General features: G+C 46.3%; 1 protein-coding gene across 4 annotated transcripts in view; it reads right to left on the reverse strand.

Annotated features, from left to right (window-relative positions):
- The window catches only part of alg9 (ALG9 alpha-1,2-mannosyltransferase), a 325621-nt gene that overhangs the window by 290807 nt on the left and 15974 nt on the right, over nucleotides 1-18840 (reverse strand). Inside the window, exons 1-3 of one of the 4 annotated variants that reach the window (XM_085967889.1) lie at nucleotides 13875-14288; nucleotides 2385-2535; nucleotides 1507-1641 (exon numbers count right to left, since the gene is read on the reverse strand). In XM_085967889.1, coding sequence (XP_085824015.1) covers nucleotides 1507-1641; nucleotides 2385-2535; nucleotides 13875-14011 — 423 coding nt within the window. In that variant the 5' untranslated portion in view covers nucleotides 14012-14288. Of the gene's footprint in view, nucleotides 1-1506; nucleotides 1642-2384; nucleotides 2536-13874; nucleotides 14289-18840 lie in introns of those variants that run through there. The other 3 variants (XM_085967888.1, XM_085967891.1, XM_085967890.1) reach the window with 3 other exon arrangements.

Here is an 18840-nt window from a genome sequence, read left to right on the forward strand (position 1 = left end):
ATTAGGACCAGCAGATCCCAAGTTCATTCCCAGACTTTTTCTTTTAATGTCGAGATGTTGGGGGATCCTCGTTAGGCCACTGCAGAGGACATTAAGCATCAACCACGTAGTGTGGACGAGAGTCGAGTAGAAGGGTGACTAGGTAGGAGTCTACCTGAAGGACATTCGTGAGCCAGTTGAGTTTTTCCCCAACACTCCTGCAACTTTAATGCTCGCTTTTGACCTGGTGCCAGTCCAGATTTATTGAATTCAATCTCACAGTTTGTCATCACAGGATTTGCAGGCACAACCTCTAGGTTACTCGACCAGTTCCACAACCACTACACTTGTAAATAAAATACCGCGGCGAGTTAGCCGATCTCTAGCTGAAATCGGGCTGGGAAGGAGAGGGAGGGAATATGCCACGGTTGCCACTCCTGATCATAATGCAGTGATGCCTGCTGCAAAGTGCAAGTGTGCGGATTGAACTGGATCAACCGTGATACTCTCCACTGTTGAATGGCCTGCCAACACTTCACGGTCATGGGCTCACACATGATAAGTGGCCACTTGGGCAACGTACTGGCAGGCGCCCGGCATCTATGAAACTAACAGTCAGTGTCATGAATCTCATCATTCATGAAGAAATAACTCATGAAGTAACACTGGGCGGCCAGCTGGTGGCGCTGTCCAAGGAGTATAAATACTCGGGCGTGGGCCCAGCTTGCTCAGGATGTTTCTGTAACCAGGAACTAGTGATTGTAACTAGAATCTCATGGTTTGAAACAATTGATTAAAGCCTTGTTTTATATTCAAACCAAGTGCTCAGTAGTCTTTTTACATCAGAAACATCTGCAGAAGAGAAACAGTCAACAGAAAACAGTGGACTCACGGAGATGAAGTTATGCTTCAGTTGTACAAACCTCTAGTTAGACCCCATTTAGAGTACTGCACACAGTTCTGGGCACCGCACCGCAGGAAGGACAGATTGGTCTTGGAGGGGGAGCAGCACAGATTAATCAGAATGATACCCGGGGGCTAAAAGGGTTAAGTTATGAGGCCAGGGTTGCATAGATTAGCCTTGTATTCCCTTAAAGGGTGAGCAAATGTAGGCGTTTAAGATGATTTTGATTGGGTAGATAGAGAGAGTCCAGAACAAGGGGGCATAGCCTTAAAATTAGAGCTAGGCCGTTCAGGGGTGATGTCAGGAAGCACTTCTTCACACAAAGGATAGTGGAAAACCTGGAACTCTCTTCCCCCAAAAAGCTGTTGAGGCTGGGAGTCCATTGAAAATTTCAAAACCGAGATTGATAGATTTTTGTTAGGCAAGGGTATTCAGAGATACGGAGCAAAGGCCGGAAAATGGAGTCGAGGAGCAGATCAGCCATGATCTAATTGAATGGCGGAGCAGGCCAGAGGGGCTGAATGGCCAATTCCTGCTCCAATGGACCAATAAAATCCTCAACTATAAAAGTTAGTTGAACAGCAATCAGCTCGCACACACAGAACCTTTTATTAACAAAGCACCTTGTTGGTTTGCAAAGCTTTTGCGTGGAACCATGCAGGTAAAACATGTAGCCACAGATAAGCGTAGGAACGAATGGCGTACACTGGAGAATACTCCCAGGTCTGGAATCCCGTACCATACAGCAGAAAGTGAGTCTGAAAACAAAGACATGAGATGTAAATCACCTGCACTTTCTACAGGTTAATGACCTTCCAGCAGTATATCACATTTCCCCTCCCTTCTCCTTAAAACTTCACTCCTTTTTACACAAAGCAAAATTACCCCATTGCAAATTAAATAAACTGCGATCCTGTTTTAGGGCTCGATTTAGCCAGTAGCCCAAAAGGTCGCCATAACCGACACTCAGTCACACCATTACCAAGCATTCCTTTCCTTATTCCATATATCTTTTTGTTCCACAGATCATTTCTTAAGCAGACAGGACAGGCAAACATCTCGTACTCTCTTCTCTCCCACTCTTGCACTTCTGGCTCTCCCTCCCTCCCTCCAGGAAAGTGCTTTGACTATTTCGGTCTCTTGTGGAGAACAGGTACTCATCACGTGGTTAGTCAAAAGGAGCCAACCTATGTCTTCACACTGTACCACGGCCCGCATAATGTACCATGGAGTGAGGACACGCTCGCTCTCGAGGGAGTGCTCAATAAACTCTTACTGTACTGAAAGAAATCTGCAGTAAACAACACTGAGAAACTGCGCACTGCGATTAATTGGGGAAAAGTCATTTCTACGCTTTAAAGTTCCTGCAAAAAAACCTTACGTTATTGAAAAATCACGTCGGATCCCTTGGGCTAAATAATAGCATTACTAAACAGACGACTCAGCAACTTTGAGCGCCTCTCACATTTCAACCGTTAAATTCGGATTCCACAAGACTTACTGGCTCCCAGTAGTTGAACGTTTCGTCGCAGTCTGAAATGTTACTGAGTAACGCTGCGCAGAAGCGTGCGGAGATGAGGCATTTAAAGGCCGTAGATCCCTCGGGTGCCCACACTTGTCCTGGTTTAGCACCTGATTGAGCGGCTGATTGCCTGGAGAGGGGCAAATAGTGAAGGTAAGGGGAGATAAATTGGACTGGGTACAGGCTAAGAGATCAAAGGGACAACAGGATTTGGCATGGGACATAGAAGGAATAAACTATTAGAAAGGCAACAAAAAGATCTTAAGTTAATATAATGCATTATCACATTAAAATGACTCAAAGCACTGAACACAATGAACCACTTATTGGAATACGGTGATTGTTATGGAGGCAAATAAGGGAACCAGTGGGAGATCAGCGACGAATTGATTTATTTTTCGTGGTGTTGGTTTAAGGGATAACGGTTGGCTAGGATACTGGGAGACTTACCAGCCCTTCTTCAAATCAAGCCATGGGATCGCTTAACATTCACTTCAACAATGGCCACACTTTAACGTCCCATTTGAAGGACAGCACCTCCAATCATGTATTACAGTCCCCACCACTTCCACTTCCGCTTATCCCGGACAGCCGCCTATAATCGGGCAAATGGGGCTGACCATTTGCCATTGCCATAGGCGTCAATTACAAAAGCACCGTATGAAGCGCGCCGACTATTTCGGGCAGTTGAAGCGGCTGTTCGCACCTCGTTCGAGTGCGATTTCTTTAAATTCGCAGTGATTTCCTATTTCCCCGTCACAAATTCCAGGCACTGTTTTACAAGCAGGTTGCTAACAAACCTCGAGCAAGTATCTGAACAGGGTCACTAAGCTGCGAAAGCCTCAAATCTTCCAGGCTCCCAGCGTAGACATTGGCAATGTGTAAATCCCTTCATGGAGCAACTCTGGCTTTGAAAGAAAAAAAAGTCTCGCACTGTCCGACAGCGACAGCAACAACTCAAGGTTACTGTCTCTCTGTTTAGGCTCACTCCATAGGGTGGGTACAGAGACAAGGTTAACTTCGGTAAATCACCCGAGTAATACAGAGAAAACGCGCCCGAGCTGCAACAGCAAGTGTCAGAAGATAGCAGTCTCTGCTTTTAAATGGAAGGAACCCTGTTTCAACCACGGTTTCCATCCTCCTTTTCTTCACCCATTTTCTGCCACCCCGCCAACTGCATACCCCTTAATCTTCCCCAATAGTCTCCCGTGTGGTATCTCGTCAAAGGCTTTCTGAAAATCCAAGCACTTCACAGCCACCATATCTGTTACCTCCTCAAAGAACTCCCATCAGGATTGTCAAGCACCATCTTCCTTTCTGAAATCCACGTTGTCCACTTCCAATTATTTGCTCTTCATCTAGATATTTAGTCATGTCATTTACCAAAAATAATATTAAACCAACAGGCCTGTAATGACCTGATTTAGCTCGGAACCTGAAATATAACTCCTTGGGCCTCCACTATTTCTTCTGCCGTTTTCCTCAGGATCTTTGGATTTATCCAGTCAGGTTCCAGCACTTTGCCCTCCTATAGCTTAAATAACTTCTCTCATACTTCCCTTTTATTTATTATATGGCTCATCAAACTTAGGATTTCTCTCCTCCCCATATCCTTCTCTTTTGACCAAACTATTGCTACTAATGTACCTATAGGAAATCTTTTTATTGCCTTTAATGTTTTTGTTAACTTTCTTGTTTTCCCTCTGAGCCTTGTCAAACGTCTCTTTTTGTAGTTTTCCTACATTCTTCATGTTGGCCATGGCTTTCACTGTTAAGATCTGCCCTGTGAAATCCTTTTTCAGTTTTTAACATCAACTAATCCCCCTATTCATCCACAGAAACCAAACCTTTGACTCACTTTCCCGTGCTGGATTGTACTGGATTTGTACCCTTTCTATCCCCTACTTAAATATATCCAATTGCTGACCAACAGTGCGGTCAACTTTTTCTCCCTTTAACCCGGGCAAGGTCCCTTTTTAAAATCTCTACAATTTGCTTTTTTCCAAGTCATGCATCCTTTCCTATTTCTACACTGAACCTAATGATATTGTGGTCACGGTTTCCCAAAAGCCGCCTACTTGCTCTGGTTTAATGTCTCATCCGATTCCATGGGGCGGCAATTTCTTTTTTTTTTTTGCTTCCCTCGCCCTAATTTAGTCGCGAAAGGAATCAATATCCCAGTTACTGTAGTTAGGGACATTATACCAGGCACTCGCTAACTGAATATGGGTGAAGATTTGTTATGTTAGAGTACTGAAAATATTCCAACACTACCAAAGAAGGTGCCTCATGTACTTAAGCCATATGTTGAGTAGAGATATTTACAGCTTTAGTACTTTGAATCAGAGGTTATAGTTATTAAGTAGGCTTGAAAAATTGGGGCTTTCACTAGAATAAAAGGTTATGGGGAATCGAACACAGGTTTACAAAATTATGAAAGGTTTTAAAAGGATAATTAGTGGATGACTGATGAGCGAATGAGAAAAATGCAGGTGTAGACTAAGGATCATCAGTAGAAGAACAAAGACACAAGTTAAAAGGTTATTGGAAGATGGGATTTTTTTTTTTTAAACCAGAAGTGGATATTGAGGCAGTGACTATAATATAAGAACATAAGAACTTAAGAAATAGGAGCAGGAGTGGGCCTTTCGGCCCTTTGAGTCTGCTCCCCCATTCAATAAGATCATGGCTGATCTTCTACCTCATCTCCACCTTTCCACATTATCCCCATATCCCTTGATTCCCTTAATATTTAAAAATCTATCGATCTCTGTCTTGAATATACTCAACGACTGAGCCTCCACAGCCCTCTGGGGCAGAGAATTCCAAAGATTCACCACCCTCTGAGTGAAGAAATTTCTCTTCATCTCAGTCCTAAACGGCCGACCCCTTATTCTGAGACTGTGACCCCTGGTTTTAGATTCCCCAGCCAGGGGAAACATCCTCCCTGCATCTACCCTGTCAAGCCCTGTAAGAGCTTCATGTTTCAATGAGATCGCCTCTCATTCTTCTAAACTCTAGGGAATATAGGCCAAGTCTACTTAATCTCTCCTCATAGGACAATCCCCTTATCACAGGAATCAGTCTAGGGAACCTTCATTACACTCCCTCTAAGGGAAGTATACCTTACTTAGGTAAGGAGACTAAAACTGTACGCAGTACTCCTAAGAGGGCGCTAACAGGGCACAAAGCAACTAGCGCCCGGGCACGGCGCTGCCAACGCCTCACGCGAAATTCAGTGGGAGGTTAGCAGCGGCGGCAACGGTTAGCACCCCGCGGAGCTGCGCTGCCGGCGATGACATCATCGCCATGCAAAGCGCCCCGCTCGCGATCTTCGGTAGCGCCCCCTGACTTACCTCTGGATGCTATGTCCAACGGGGTCAGGGGGGCCTACCTGCGGCCGGGGCGGCGCTATTTAAAGGCGAGGTGCCGGGCGGCCATTTTTGTTGCTGGCCGCCTGCCAGCACCTGCATCTGCTGCCGGCCCCGGCCTCCTTACCTGCACCCCCCCCCCCCCCACGGAGTGCCGGCACGCCATGAGCCCGGCACTTCTCGAGTGACAGGCTCTTTTGCCGGCATTCTGATCCCTGGTGGCCCAGCTGGGCCCCAGGTCGCGCTGTGCAAGGCCCCTCCTCTTTAAGAAGGGGAGGAAGGCCTGCAATACCACGGCGCAACGTGCTGCAGTGCCCTCCCTCGCAGCGCCCCAAGAGGGTGGCGGGGCGCTTCCAGTAGCACCCCACTTCCCTCTTGGTGCACTACCACTCAATTTCGGCCGCGGGGGCGCTAATTTTTCCAGGGCGCTACGAAGTTAGCGCCCCAGAGGGGGCGCGACTCAATTCTCCCCCCTTTACTCTTATACTCCAATCTGTAATAAAGGCTAACATACCATTTGCTTTCTTAATTGCTTGCTGTACCTGCACGTTAACTTTCTGTGATTCGTGTACAAGGACACCCAGGTCCCTCTGAATACCAGTATTTCCCAGTCTCTCACCATTTGAAAAATATTCTGCTTTTCTATTTTTCTACCTAGTGGATAACTTCACACTTCTCCACATTATACAGTATTCCATCTGCCACGTTCTTGCCCAATCACTTACCCTGCCTATATCCCTTTGCAGCCTCTTTGCGTCCTCCTCACAGCTTACTTTCCCACCTAGCTTTGTATCGGCAAAAGGGAAGTGGGTAAGTTTTTGAAATGAATGTAAAAGAGCCGGGAAATGAGAGCAGAGCAGACAGCCCCAGCTGAAGAGTTGGCACAGGTGCGAAAAGCCGAATGGCCTCCTTCAGTGTTGCAATTTCTATCAATCTATTAAAATGTCAAACATTTCTTTAGAAAAGCTTCATAATCTCAAAGTTTTCTTTTGTTAGATCTATCCAAGTATTCAGGCTATTTGAACAGGCCTTTTTGAGCAATGTAATTTAGCACAATAGCCGTGCAACAGCGGAAAGAGGGAGCAGACAATCTCTGCTAATATTGCTCTTTAACCCATAGGTGGTGTGAGAGATTAAAATAACTATAGTTCCCTATAGAAAAAAATCCAGTTTCTACTCCCCCCCCCCCCCCACACCACAGCAACAGCAAGGGTATCGCAGGCCATGACCCACCTGCTACCTCTCGCCCCTCCATGACAAAGTGCATTAGACAAGCGCGTTGGGACGTTTTACTATGTTAAAGGCGCTATATAAATGCAAGTTGTTGTTGTTGCACCACCGCGCTGCAGGCGAAGACATTTCTCATTCAGCACCTGTGCTTTAGACTTATAGGTGTAGCTACTAAACACGCTATAATCAATCGACATAATGGTGTGGCATTACCCTTACTACAAACAGGAATGACTGACCCCCTCCGAACAGGCTTCCACGCAGTCTTCAGATAGTGGCTTAACCAGCTTTCACTGCAACTTGTCCTCCCCGCTCCCCCCCATCCCCAAGATTGATGAATGTTCTCTGAAAGCTTAACGCTCCAACTTTTCTCACCTATTTCCTGGTTATTCACACAATCATATTATTAGACCCAAGCTTTGCCCATCGCTCTTCCTGTGTCACATTTCAGTATCGGCCCGTGTAACTCGATAAACCACAACTGCGCAGGTTTTGCGAAGCTACCTTTGTGGTGATTGGAACTTTCCATGCACCTTCAGCATGAAAACTATCAGCAATTTCACTCAGAAACCTGTCGTCAAATGGTTACCAGGAAGCAAGAAGCAGGAAAAAAAAACCCAACAAAATCACTCAAAATACTTTTGGAACAGAGAAGGCCAAGAGATTTAATAGAGATTTTTAAAGTTCCAAAGGGTAGGACTACTTCCTCTAGCTGGGGAGTCAGCGACGAGGGGGTATCAATTTTAAACACTCAAGAAGCTCAACACCATCCAGGACAAAGCAGCCCACTTGATTGGCACCCCAACCTTAAACATTCACTCCCTCCACCACCGGTGCACCGTGGCTGCAGTGTGTACCATCTACAAGATGCACTACAGCAACTCGCTAAGGCTTCTTCGGCAGCGCCTCCCAAACCCACGACCTCTTCCACCTAGAAGGACAAGGGCAGCAGGCGCATGGGAACACCACCACCTCCAAGTTCTCCTCCAAGTCACACACCATCCTGACTTAGAAGTATATCGCCTTTCCTTCATCGTCGCTGGGTTAAAATCCTGGAACTCCCTCCCTAACAGCACTGTGGGAGCACCTTCACCACACGGACTGCAGCGGTTCAAGGCGGCTCACCACCACCTTCTCAAGGGCAACTAGGGATGGGCAATAAATGCTGGCCTTGCCAGCGACGCCCACATCCCATGAACTAATAAAAAAAAATTCAGTAACAGAGGGGAGAGTTCTACCACTGAGCCAAGGCTGACAAGGGAAAAGAGGATCAATATTAGAAGCGGTGGAAGATACAGGGTTATGAGGACAGCGGAATTAGTTTTGAATTACTCCGAAGCACGATGGGCCAAATGGGTTCCTTCATTTCCATAAACTTCTATAGATCAATTTCTAGAGCCAACCAAAAACTGAAAAGGGACATAAACAGGATTGGTGTAAACAGCCTGACTTGTCCGTGCCTCTATAAGCTGATTTGAGACCCTAAAAATGTGGGTCGAACGTGGAAGAATGTGAAGGGAAGGATAGGGAATGAGGAAAATAACTATAAAAAAGGAAGAGAACAAATACGATGGATGAGCTCTGATTATCAATGGCACTGCTTTCAGGCACAAATGAGTCCACCCTCTAAACTACATCGCCACGGCAACTCAGGACCGGAGTAGCGATCCAATATGGTAGTGACTGCATGGGGTTGAAAACACAATGCTGGAAAAAAAGTCACCTAACAGATTGGAGGATTTTTTGACGAGTTTTGTGGTCAAAGTGAAAGAACACCAATTAAGCACTTCTGAAGTGTAGTCACTTTGTAATGTAGGAAACGCGGCAGCCAATTTGCGCACAGCAAGGTCCCACAAACAGAAATGTGATAATGACCCGATCATCGGTTTTCGTGATGTTGGTTGGGGGATAAAGATTGACCAGGGCAACCAGGAGAAATCCCCTGCTCTTCTTCAAACATCTCATCCGAAAGGCGGCACCTCAGACAGTGCGGCGCTCCCTCAGCACTGCACTGGGAGGTCAGCCTAGATTTTGTGATCAGGTTGCTGGAGTGGGATTTGAACCTTCAATCTTTCGACTCCGTGGCGAGAGCGCTACCCACTGAGCCGCGGCTCACACCTCTAATATAACAAATCTTCAGCTGACACCTGCCTGGGGGGACAGGTGACGGTAGGCGGTCTTGTGATGAAATCTTCAGGAATACATCCAACCAACGTTGGCAACCCATCCGCTCAAGAAATAGAATGCCAACCAACGTGCCAGATTTTCCGGCAGCTTTTTTTTTTTTTGCAGTGGACCCACCCCCACTGGAGTCAAAGGTCGTCAATTTGCGCACAGCAAGGTTCCACACAGAAATGTGATGATGAAATTTTTTTGTTTAATCAACTCCCTCTCCTTCTGCGGGGTTACTCATGCGCAGTATTATTCTATAGGCAACAGGAGCCCTTTGGTACCTTATCCAAGGGGCAGAGCTGGGGGGACATCACAACCAAGTCCAATCCATCCTGGAACAGGCAACAGGGGGCCGGGGGCGGGCTTATTTTTCTCACCCTTCTCATCCCTCCCACCCCCCGGGATGGTACCAAGGCCAGTTGCAACGCCCCTAGAACTGCCCCAGATAAAATAAGGTGATTTAATACAGATTGAATCTGGGACTTTAATTCATAAAAACACAGGAGGAGGCCCGTCGCTGGCAGGAGGAGGCCCGTCGCTGGCAGGAGGAGGCCCGTCCCTGGCAGGAGGAGGCCCGTCCCTGGCAGGAGGAGACCCGTCCCTCGGTCCCACTCTTGCCAGTGTCAGCTCTTTCACTGGAGCTATCTACCAATCATATTTTCCTGCCTTTTCCCCACTTTTTATTTTCTCCCTTTTCAAATCTAACTCTCTTTTGAATATTATAGTCTTTGCCTCATTTATCACTTTCAATTGTACCCCTCAGGGCCGTCGCCAATGGCAGATCTGTATCAATCAATCCCTCTACAATTCTACAGCTCAAAATGCAAACATAACCCAAGATTGGGAGGACAGTAGCTATAATTGTACTGCTTGAAAAAGCATAATTTGGGTGGACATCATAAGGTAGATTTTCCCAGATCTGTGTCCAGGCAATTTTCCAGGATTTTCAGACCCAGGAAAACTCCTCCAATCTGACAATTTCACCCTTTGCCAAAATCCCAGTGATATCGTTTTTTCTTAAAAACTTAGTTACATAGCACCTTTAACATAATAAAAAGTTCCAAGGTGTTTCACAGGAGCGTTATCAAAAACAAAACTTGGCACCGAGTCATACAAGTTACTAAGGCAGAAGAGGTAGGTTTTAAGGAGCGTCTTAAAGGACGAGAGAGGGGTAGAGAGGTTTAGGGAGGGAATTCCGGAGCTTAGACAGCTGAAGGCACAGCCGCCAATGGTGGAGTGATTAAAATCGGCGATGCTCAAGAGGCCAGAATTGGCGATGCACAGAGATCTCGGGGGGGGGGGGGGGGGTGAATTGTAGGGCTGGAGGAGGTGACAGAGATAGGCAGGGGGTGAATTTAATTAATTAAATCTCGAATTTAAAAAGGAAAACACGCTCCCAATTGCCTAAATGAGGAAGATCCGCGGGATTGTGCAACAACAACAACTTGTATTTATATAGCGCCTTTAAAGTAGTAAAACGTCCCAAGGCGCTTCACAGGAGTATGAAGACAAAAAAATTGACTCTGAGCCACATAAGGAGAAAGAGGTCAAAGAGGTGGGTTTTAAGGAGTGTCTTAAAGGAGGAAAGCAAGGTAGAGAGGCGGAGAGGTTTAGGCAGGGAACTCCAGGGCTTAGGGCCTTGGCAGCTGAAGGCACAGCCACCAATGGTTGAGCGATTATAATCAGGGATGCTCAAGAAAGCAGAATTGGAGGAGCGCAGATATCTCGTGGGTGAAGGAGATTACAGAGATAGGGAGGGGCGAGGCCATGGAGGGATTTGAAAACAAGGATGAGAATCGAGGCGCTGCTTAACCGGGAGCCAATGTAGGTCATGAGCACAAGGGTGATGGGTGAACGGGACTTGGTGCGAGTTAGGACACGGGCAGCTGAGTTTTGGATGACCTCAAGTTTACGTAGGGTGGAATGTGGGATGCCAGCCAGGAGTGCGTTGGAATAGTCAAGTCTAGAGGTAACAAAGGCATGGATGAGGGTTTCAGCAGCGGATGAGCTGAGGCAGGGGTGGAGTCGGGCGATGTTACGGAGGTGGAAATAGAAGTGAATGGCACAGGTCCAGAGCGGCCACCAAAGTGCGCATGCGAATGGACAAAGGGAAAAGCTCAGGTTACATAGGCCATGTTATGTAGTAATTAATGGGATACATATTTCCAGATAGTAGCAGGGAATAGTTTGGAGACAATAGTAGGGAGACCAGGGTCAGAGTCAGAGGTCCCATGGAGGGATAAAGCAGACGTAGTCAGGATGGAGCCGGCGCGGAGCATCGACAAAGCGCTGTCCAAATTCGGAGACACGTGCAGCAGGCGAGTGAAGTCCAGAAGCTACTTGAAGGGTAGGGAATTGGAGGATGGTGGTTATTGCCATAGGAATGAGAATCGGTAACGGTGCAGAAAGATGATGGCGACAGTAGATGAAAGCCACAGTCACGTAAAAACCACAAGCCAGCGACCAGCAAAGCTGGAAAAACCAGTAGAACGAGTCACCGGAGCAGCAGTGAAACAGCAGCTGTTAGCCAGAAACCAACAAAGCTGGAAAAACCAGTAGATCCAGCTCAGCTGAGAGACAGGCGCAGTTTAAAAGCTATTAAAGAAGAAAGACTTGCATTTCCATAGCGCCTTTCACGACCACCGGACATCTCAAAGCGCTTTACAGCCAATGAAGTACTATTTGAAGTGGAGTCACTGTTGTAATGTAGGAAACGCGGCAGCCAATTTGCGCACAGCAAGTTCCCACAAACAGCAATGTAATAATGACCAGATAATATTTTTGTTATGAAAAAGAAAATCTTTTAGCACAGCAAGTTAGTCTTACAGTGTAATCTAGTGTAGTCTAGTGCAGAAGCGTAGTGGTGTAATCCAGTGTAGTACAAAGCAGAAACGTACTCTAGATGTCCAGAGAAATCCAGGAGTTCGGAAACCAATTTGAGAAATTAATTCAGCAGCTTAAAACTTGAAGCAACTGACTAGCAGAGCGTAGTCAGCTGAATCCAGGTGACCGGGAAATTTCAGCAGAGTTCCAGAAGTTGATAAGAGCTCAGTGAGAATTGTAGGGCTGGAGGAGGTGACAGAGATGGGGCGGGGGGGCGAATTAAAAATTATATTTAATTAAATCTCGTAATTAAAAAAGGAAAACACACTCCTAATTGCCCGAGTGAGGAGAATTGTAGGGCTGGAGGAGGTGAGAGAGATTGGGGGGGGGAGAATTTAATTAATTAAACGTAATTAATTCTCAAATTTAAATAATTAAATCTCAAATTTAAATAATTACATTTAATTAAATCTAGAATTTAAAAAGAAAAACACACTCCTAATTGCTTGAGTGAGGAAGGGTCTGCAGGATTGTAGCTCTTTTCTTTTATATTGAACCAAATTAACTGTAAATTAACTGTAAATTAACATCACTTTAAATAAAACTTATCAAATTAAATTATAATTACATTACCCGGGGTGACGATGCACTCCAGTCCCCGCGGCACCCAACGGTCTCGGAAGGCCTCAAGCGTGCCAGCGGACACCGTGTGCTCCATCTCCAGGGCCACCCGGGCACGAACATAGCCGCGGAAGAGAGGCAGGCAATCGGGCCGGACGACCCCCTCGACCGCCCGCTGCCTGGACCTATTAATGGCCACTTTGGCCAGGCCCAGGAGCAGTCCCACGAGGAGGTCCTCCGACCTGCCCGCTAGGATTGTTGTAGCTCTTTGGGTGCAAACAATAAACAAAAACTGTAATTTAACAAAAAAATATTAAAGGAAATTTAACAACTTAAATTAAAATGTTGTTCCCGGTGGTGATGAGGGTTGTAGGACTGGAGGAGGCAACAGAGATAGGGGAAGGATGTTCTTGCCATGGAGGGAGTGCAGCGAAGATTCACCAGACTGATACCTGGGATGGCAGGAATGACGTATGAGGAGAGATTGGGTCGATTGGGCTTATACTCGCTGGAGTTTAGAAGAGAGGGGATCTCATTGAAACTTAGAAAATTCTAACAGGACTAGACAGACTAGATGCAGGAAGGATTTTCCCAATGGTCAGGGAGTCCAGAACCAGGGGGTCACAGTCTAAGGATAAGGGGTAAGCCATTTAGGACAGAGATGAGGAGGAATTTCTTCACCCAGAGAGTGGTGAACCTGTGGAATTCTCTACCACAAAAGGCAGTGGAGGCCAATTCATTAAATATATTCAAGAAGGAGTTGGATATATTTCTTAAGGCTAAAGGGATCAAGGGGTATGGGGAGAAAGCAGGGACAGGGTACTGAGTTTGGATGATCAGTCATGATCGCATTGAATGGCGGAGCAGGCTCGAGGGGCCGAATGGCCTACTCCTGCTCCTATCTTCTATGTTTGTAAATCTCGAATTTAAATAGTTAATGAAATCTAGAATTTAAAAAAGGAAAACACACTCCCAATTGCCTGAGTGAGGAAGCCCGGCTGGACATGGAGTGACTGCCAGGGAAAGAGAAACATTGTAACCAGGGTGAACTGTAGCGAGAATGAATGAATGTAGCAATGTGGATTGTAGCAATGTGGATGTGGCGAGGGGGAGTGCGCACGCGCCTGTAGCAGGCCCGGGGAGAGCAGCAGCTGGAGCGGAGGCACCGCCACCGTGGGCAGTGCGAAAGCCGGGCATCGCCGCACCGGGTCCCCGTTAACCGGGAGCCAGCCGGTTGTTGCAGGCCACTCACCCTTTCCTGCTCTCCTCCTCCGCCTCTTCCTCCGCTCCCCTGGGGAGCCGGCCGCCGTCTGCACCCGCGGCCAGGCTCCCGTCCTGGGACAGCCTCCCGCCTCGGCCGCCCGCTCGGTGCCTCACTTTCGAGGCCATTGCCTGGACAACCCAGGCTACGGTGACCGGCGAGGCTCCAGCCGGCACCAGTACGGCGGGCGGAGAGGCTCACAATTCCACTTCAGTGCGAAGAGCGGTCGCGTTCCACCTGTGTCGTCCTCGAAGGAAAACCGTGTGGTGCCTCCTGTTGCTGAATTTCCCCGTCTTTTTGGTCACTTAACCATTTCCAAAATAAGTTATGTTTGTCAACCTAATTAGATCCACACTTCAACGGCTTTTTATTAACTCTATTTAAATATTTGGTGCAAATAATTGTTTTACTTTTGTCATTTGCTTTTTTGGGGAGTTTTTACCCATATGTTGCGTCCCATGCATCCTTCTGCTCCAATACTCCGTGGCAATATATAGCCAGAGGAAATAAGTGCTGGGAGTAATTCCCCTGTTGTATTTTCTCTCCTTACAGATTGTACTCCACCTTAAGTAATTTGTCACGTTTTCCTTTCAATTTAATTGTAGTTCTGCTATGAACACTTACTGTGCTGTAATCAATCCTACTGTCTCAGATTCTTTCCCTGGGACCTCAAAACTATGGAGTTCCTTACCCTCAAAATCTTAGCAACAAGGAAAGTTTGGGATCAGGGAAGATAATCTGGTCAATTTCCCCCCCCCCCCCCCCCCCCCCAAAATAAAAACTTAGCAATCACCCACTCTTTCATATCTATCCAATTCTCCTAAATTTCTCCACACTATCTGCCTCACTGGCCAGTCCATGTCACCAGCTGGGCAACATTTGGCAAAGCTGCATTTGTTGCCCCGAGAAGGCGGTTGACCTTCTTGAACTGCTGCAGTCCTTGCGGTGATGGTGCTCCATCTGGTGTTTGGGAGGGAATGCCAGGATTTTGACATAGTGAGGATGAATTTCACACCCCTCTGAATGATGTAATTAAATGCAAACTTCCCTCTTCCAAGTTTTAGACCATTTTCCCTGGTTCTGAAGTTTCTGGTAATCTCCAGCAGACCTGGTTTCAATTTATCTATTCCTTTAAGAATATTGAATGTTGAGCAGTATCTCCCCTGAGCCTTTTCTCCAGCTTAAGGTATCTGATTTATCCATTTGGTTATCCTGTGCTGCTTCCAATGCCTGAATATTCTTGTAGTGTAGCAAGAAAAATTGTATACAGTAGCCCAAGTGTAATTATGCCAATTGCCAGATTCGTTATCACTTCCTGAGCTGTGTGCTCTATCCTGCTGAGTATTCACCCAAGATCCAGTTCGCTCTCCTTACTGCCACCACACACTGTAGGTTTCAGTGAGCTTTGCACCAATACCTCAGACCCCTTTCCTTGGTGTCTTGGAACCTAGCGCCATTTTGTTTATATTCTCACTCTTTGGGCTCGAATTTTCAAGCCCCGTGGAGGCGGGAAAATTGCAGAATCGGGGGGCAGGAACCCAACCCGCCTCCGTGACAATGTCCCAGGAGGCGGGGACCCGACCTGTGCTGGGAGCCGCCTCCCCGAGGCAGGAAGGAGATTAGTGCCAATTAACTGCCTGTTAACAGGTAGTTAACAGGCATTTTTTTTGCCTAATCCCTATTTTTAGCCCTGAAGCGTGGGCTTCCCGACAGCTCCACACCACCAAGTTAGCGAGGCGGACCGTCGGTCTGAAAGGGTTGGAGGGGTCGAGATGTCCGTTGTGCAGGTGAGTGATGGGTGCATGTGTGCAGAGGTAAGTGTGTGAGGTAAGTGTAAAGTGTTTTAATAAGTTTTACTTACCTTTACTTTCTCCTGCAGGCTTCCTTCCTTCAGTTCTCGGGAGTCCCTCAGCTCACCGGCACAGAAAGCAGAATGGCCGCTGAACTGTCAAAAGCTGCAGCATTCTGCTTTCTGGTCTGGAGAGATCTCTAACTGAGTCTGAGTAGAAGGACTCAAGTCAGAAGACAGATTGTCCGTGTTTGACGGCTTCACAGAGCTGTCAAACGCTGATTTTTCATCTGTCAAAAGCTCTTGACAGATGAAATGTCAATCGCTGACGTCACCAGTAACTGGGTGTCCCTTAATTGGCCTGCTGAGCCCGCTGGGCGGGCTTAACAAGGTCAATCAAGGGAAAGTAGCGTGGGTTGGCCACAAGTCGATGGAGGCGGGACTACAACCCAAAAAGTGGGAGTCCCGCCTCCAAAAGCTCCCCATTGACAAAATCCAGCCCTTTATTTCCCTTCTCTAGTCTTATTACCTTGCACTTGTTCACATTAAATGCCATTTAGCATTCACCAGCCTACTTTCCCCAAACTATCCAAATCCTTCAGTATTTGCTTTGTCTGTTCACCCTTGTTTGATACCCTTCCACCTGCCCCCAAATTGGTGTTGCTTGCAATCTCAGACAGCTTTATTTCAGTGCCCATCTTCAAATCAAGCACATGCATAGTAAAAAGTGATGGACCCAGCACTGACCCCAATGGCACCCTGGTAGTGACCCCACCCTGGCCATTTTAAGAAGATCCTTTTACAAAAATCCTTTGCTTTCCATGGTTTAACCAAATTTCTGTCCACTTCAGAAGCTTGCTTTTTATTCCATACCTTCCAACCTTGTGCTTATGTAGTATTCTCTCAAAAGGATTGCTGAAATCTAAATATATCACATCTACAGAATTTCTTTTCTGAACTAGGCCTATTATTTCCTCAAAAAACTCCAGTAAATTCATTAGACAAAACCTTCTTCCCATAAATCCATGGTGACTCTCTCTTACCAAACCTATTGAAGTGTTTCAGGATACCTTCTAATATTTTACCGACAATGGATGTTAGGCTCACTGGCTTGTATTTTCCTTAGATTCCCTCATACCACCTTTCAAAGATTGACTGGTATTATGTGAACTACTTTCCAATCCTCGGGCACTATTCAGGATTCCCTATAAATAGTGGTAAGGTCGTGACCAATTTTACTAGCCACTCCTTTAAGTACTCTTGTACAATGTCCACCTGGGTCTATTGGCTTGTCTTCCTTCAGGCTTCTCAGCACATTATCTTAAATTTCTATTTCTTTTAGTACTTCCTATACCCTGCCTTGCCTCCAAAAATTCAGCTTGTACCCTGGGGAGGCTGCTCATAGTCTCCTCCATGAGCTCTCTACCCCAGAGAGCTGTGGATGCTCAACCGTTGAGTATATTCAAGACAGAGGTCGATAGATTTTTGGAGACTAAGGGAATCAAGGAATGTGGGGATAGTGCGGGAAGGTGGAGTTGAGGTGGAAGATCAGCCATGATCTTATTGAATGGCGAAGCAAGCTCAAAAGCCTCTTGAGCATCCCTGATTTTAATCGCTCAACCATTGGTGGCCGTGCCTTCAGCTGCCAAGGCCCTAAGCTCTGGAATTCCCTCCCCGAACCTCTCCACCTCGCTACCTCTCTTTCCTCCTTTAAGACGCTTCTTAAAACCTACCTCTTTGACCAAGTTTTTGGTTATTTGCCCTAATTTCTCATGTGACTTGGTGTCAAATTTTGTTTTATAACACTCCTGTGAAATGCCTTGGGATGTTTTACTACATTAAAGGCACTTTATAAATACACGTTGTTGTTGAAAGGCCTACTCCTGCTCCTGTTTCTTATGACACAACTCTCTGACACTGTATGCCTATGTACTCCTCCTAAGTTAATGATCTCACTCATATCACAAGACAATTATGGATGTGGCTATCCTGCAGCATGTATGCTGCACACATCACTAGCCTTGCTCCAGATCCAATCATCATAGTATATAGTCCTAACATCTATGCTACTCTAAGCTTCGCTAATTAGATCTAATTATCAATACCTGCCTAGTTTTGCAGACTCAAGCCCACTCTGTCTCTTGCCTGAACACTGGTTGTGTCCAAACTGATTTCCTTACCTTTTCTCATCAGAAGAAAATAGCCCGGTCAGCATTTCACTCAATTGACCTCTTACACCGGGAATGCTGGACGTCTGCCTGTTCAAGTGGACATTAAAGCTGTTATGTAAGGATGTTAGGATTGGTGTTCTGGAGGAATGAGAGACAATCAGCCAAAGGGCGAACCTAGACTGATACTGCAGTGCAACAATTGGTTGAGACGTGAAACCGAGGTCCCATTTGTCTGTTCCATTGATTCGGGCAGATTCTAACAATCCTGTTTCACTATTCAAAGAGCAAGGAATTCTCCTGCTGTCTTGACCAACAATCCTCTCAACCAACATCCCCATGAACAGATTATTTAGTTAGCTGTCTCATTGCTGTTTGTGCAATCATGCTTAGCATAAATCAGCTGCTGTACCTTCCGACACATCAGCAGTCACCGAAAGTAATTAAATGTACGTGAAGTGTTTTGATACATTCTGAGAGACATGATAATCATAGAATCATGGAAATTTACAGCATAGAAGGAGGCTATTCGGCCCATCATGTCTGTGCCGGCCGAAAAGAGCTCTCCAGCCTAATCCCACTTTCCAGCTCTTGGTTCATAGCTCTGTAGGTTACGGCACTTCAGGTGCAATCCAAGTACTTTTTAAATGTGATGAAGGTTTCTGCCTCTACAACCTTTTCAGGCAATGAGTTCCAGACCCCCACCACCCTCTGGGTGAAAAAAATTCTCAACTCCCCTCTAATCCTTCTACCAATTACTTTAAATCTATGGCCCCTGGTTATTGACCTCTCTGCTAAGGGAAATAGGTCCTTCCTGTCCACTCTATCTAGGCCCCTCATAATTTTATACACCTCAATTAAGTCTCCCCTCAGCCTCCTCTGTTCTAAAGAAAACCACCCCAGTCTATCCAATCTTTCCTCATAGCTAAAATTCTCCAGTCCTGACAACATCCTCGTAAATCTTCTCAGTACTACAATCACATCTTTCCTGTAATATGGT

This window comes from Somniosus microcephalus, chromosome 26, assembly GCF_052327205.1.
Source record: "Somniosus microcephalus isolate GS21.2 chromosome 26, FLI_Smic_1.0, whole genome shotgun sequence".
Classification (NCBI taxonomy): domain Eukaryota; kingdom Metazoa; phylum Chordata; class Chondrichthyes; order Squaliformes; family Somniosidae; genus Somniosus; species Somniosus microcephalus.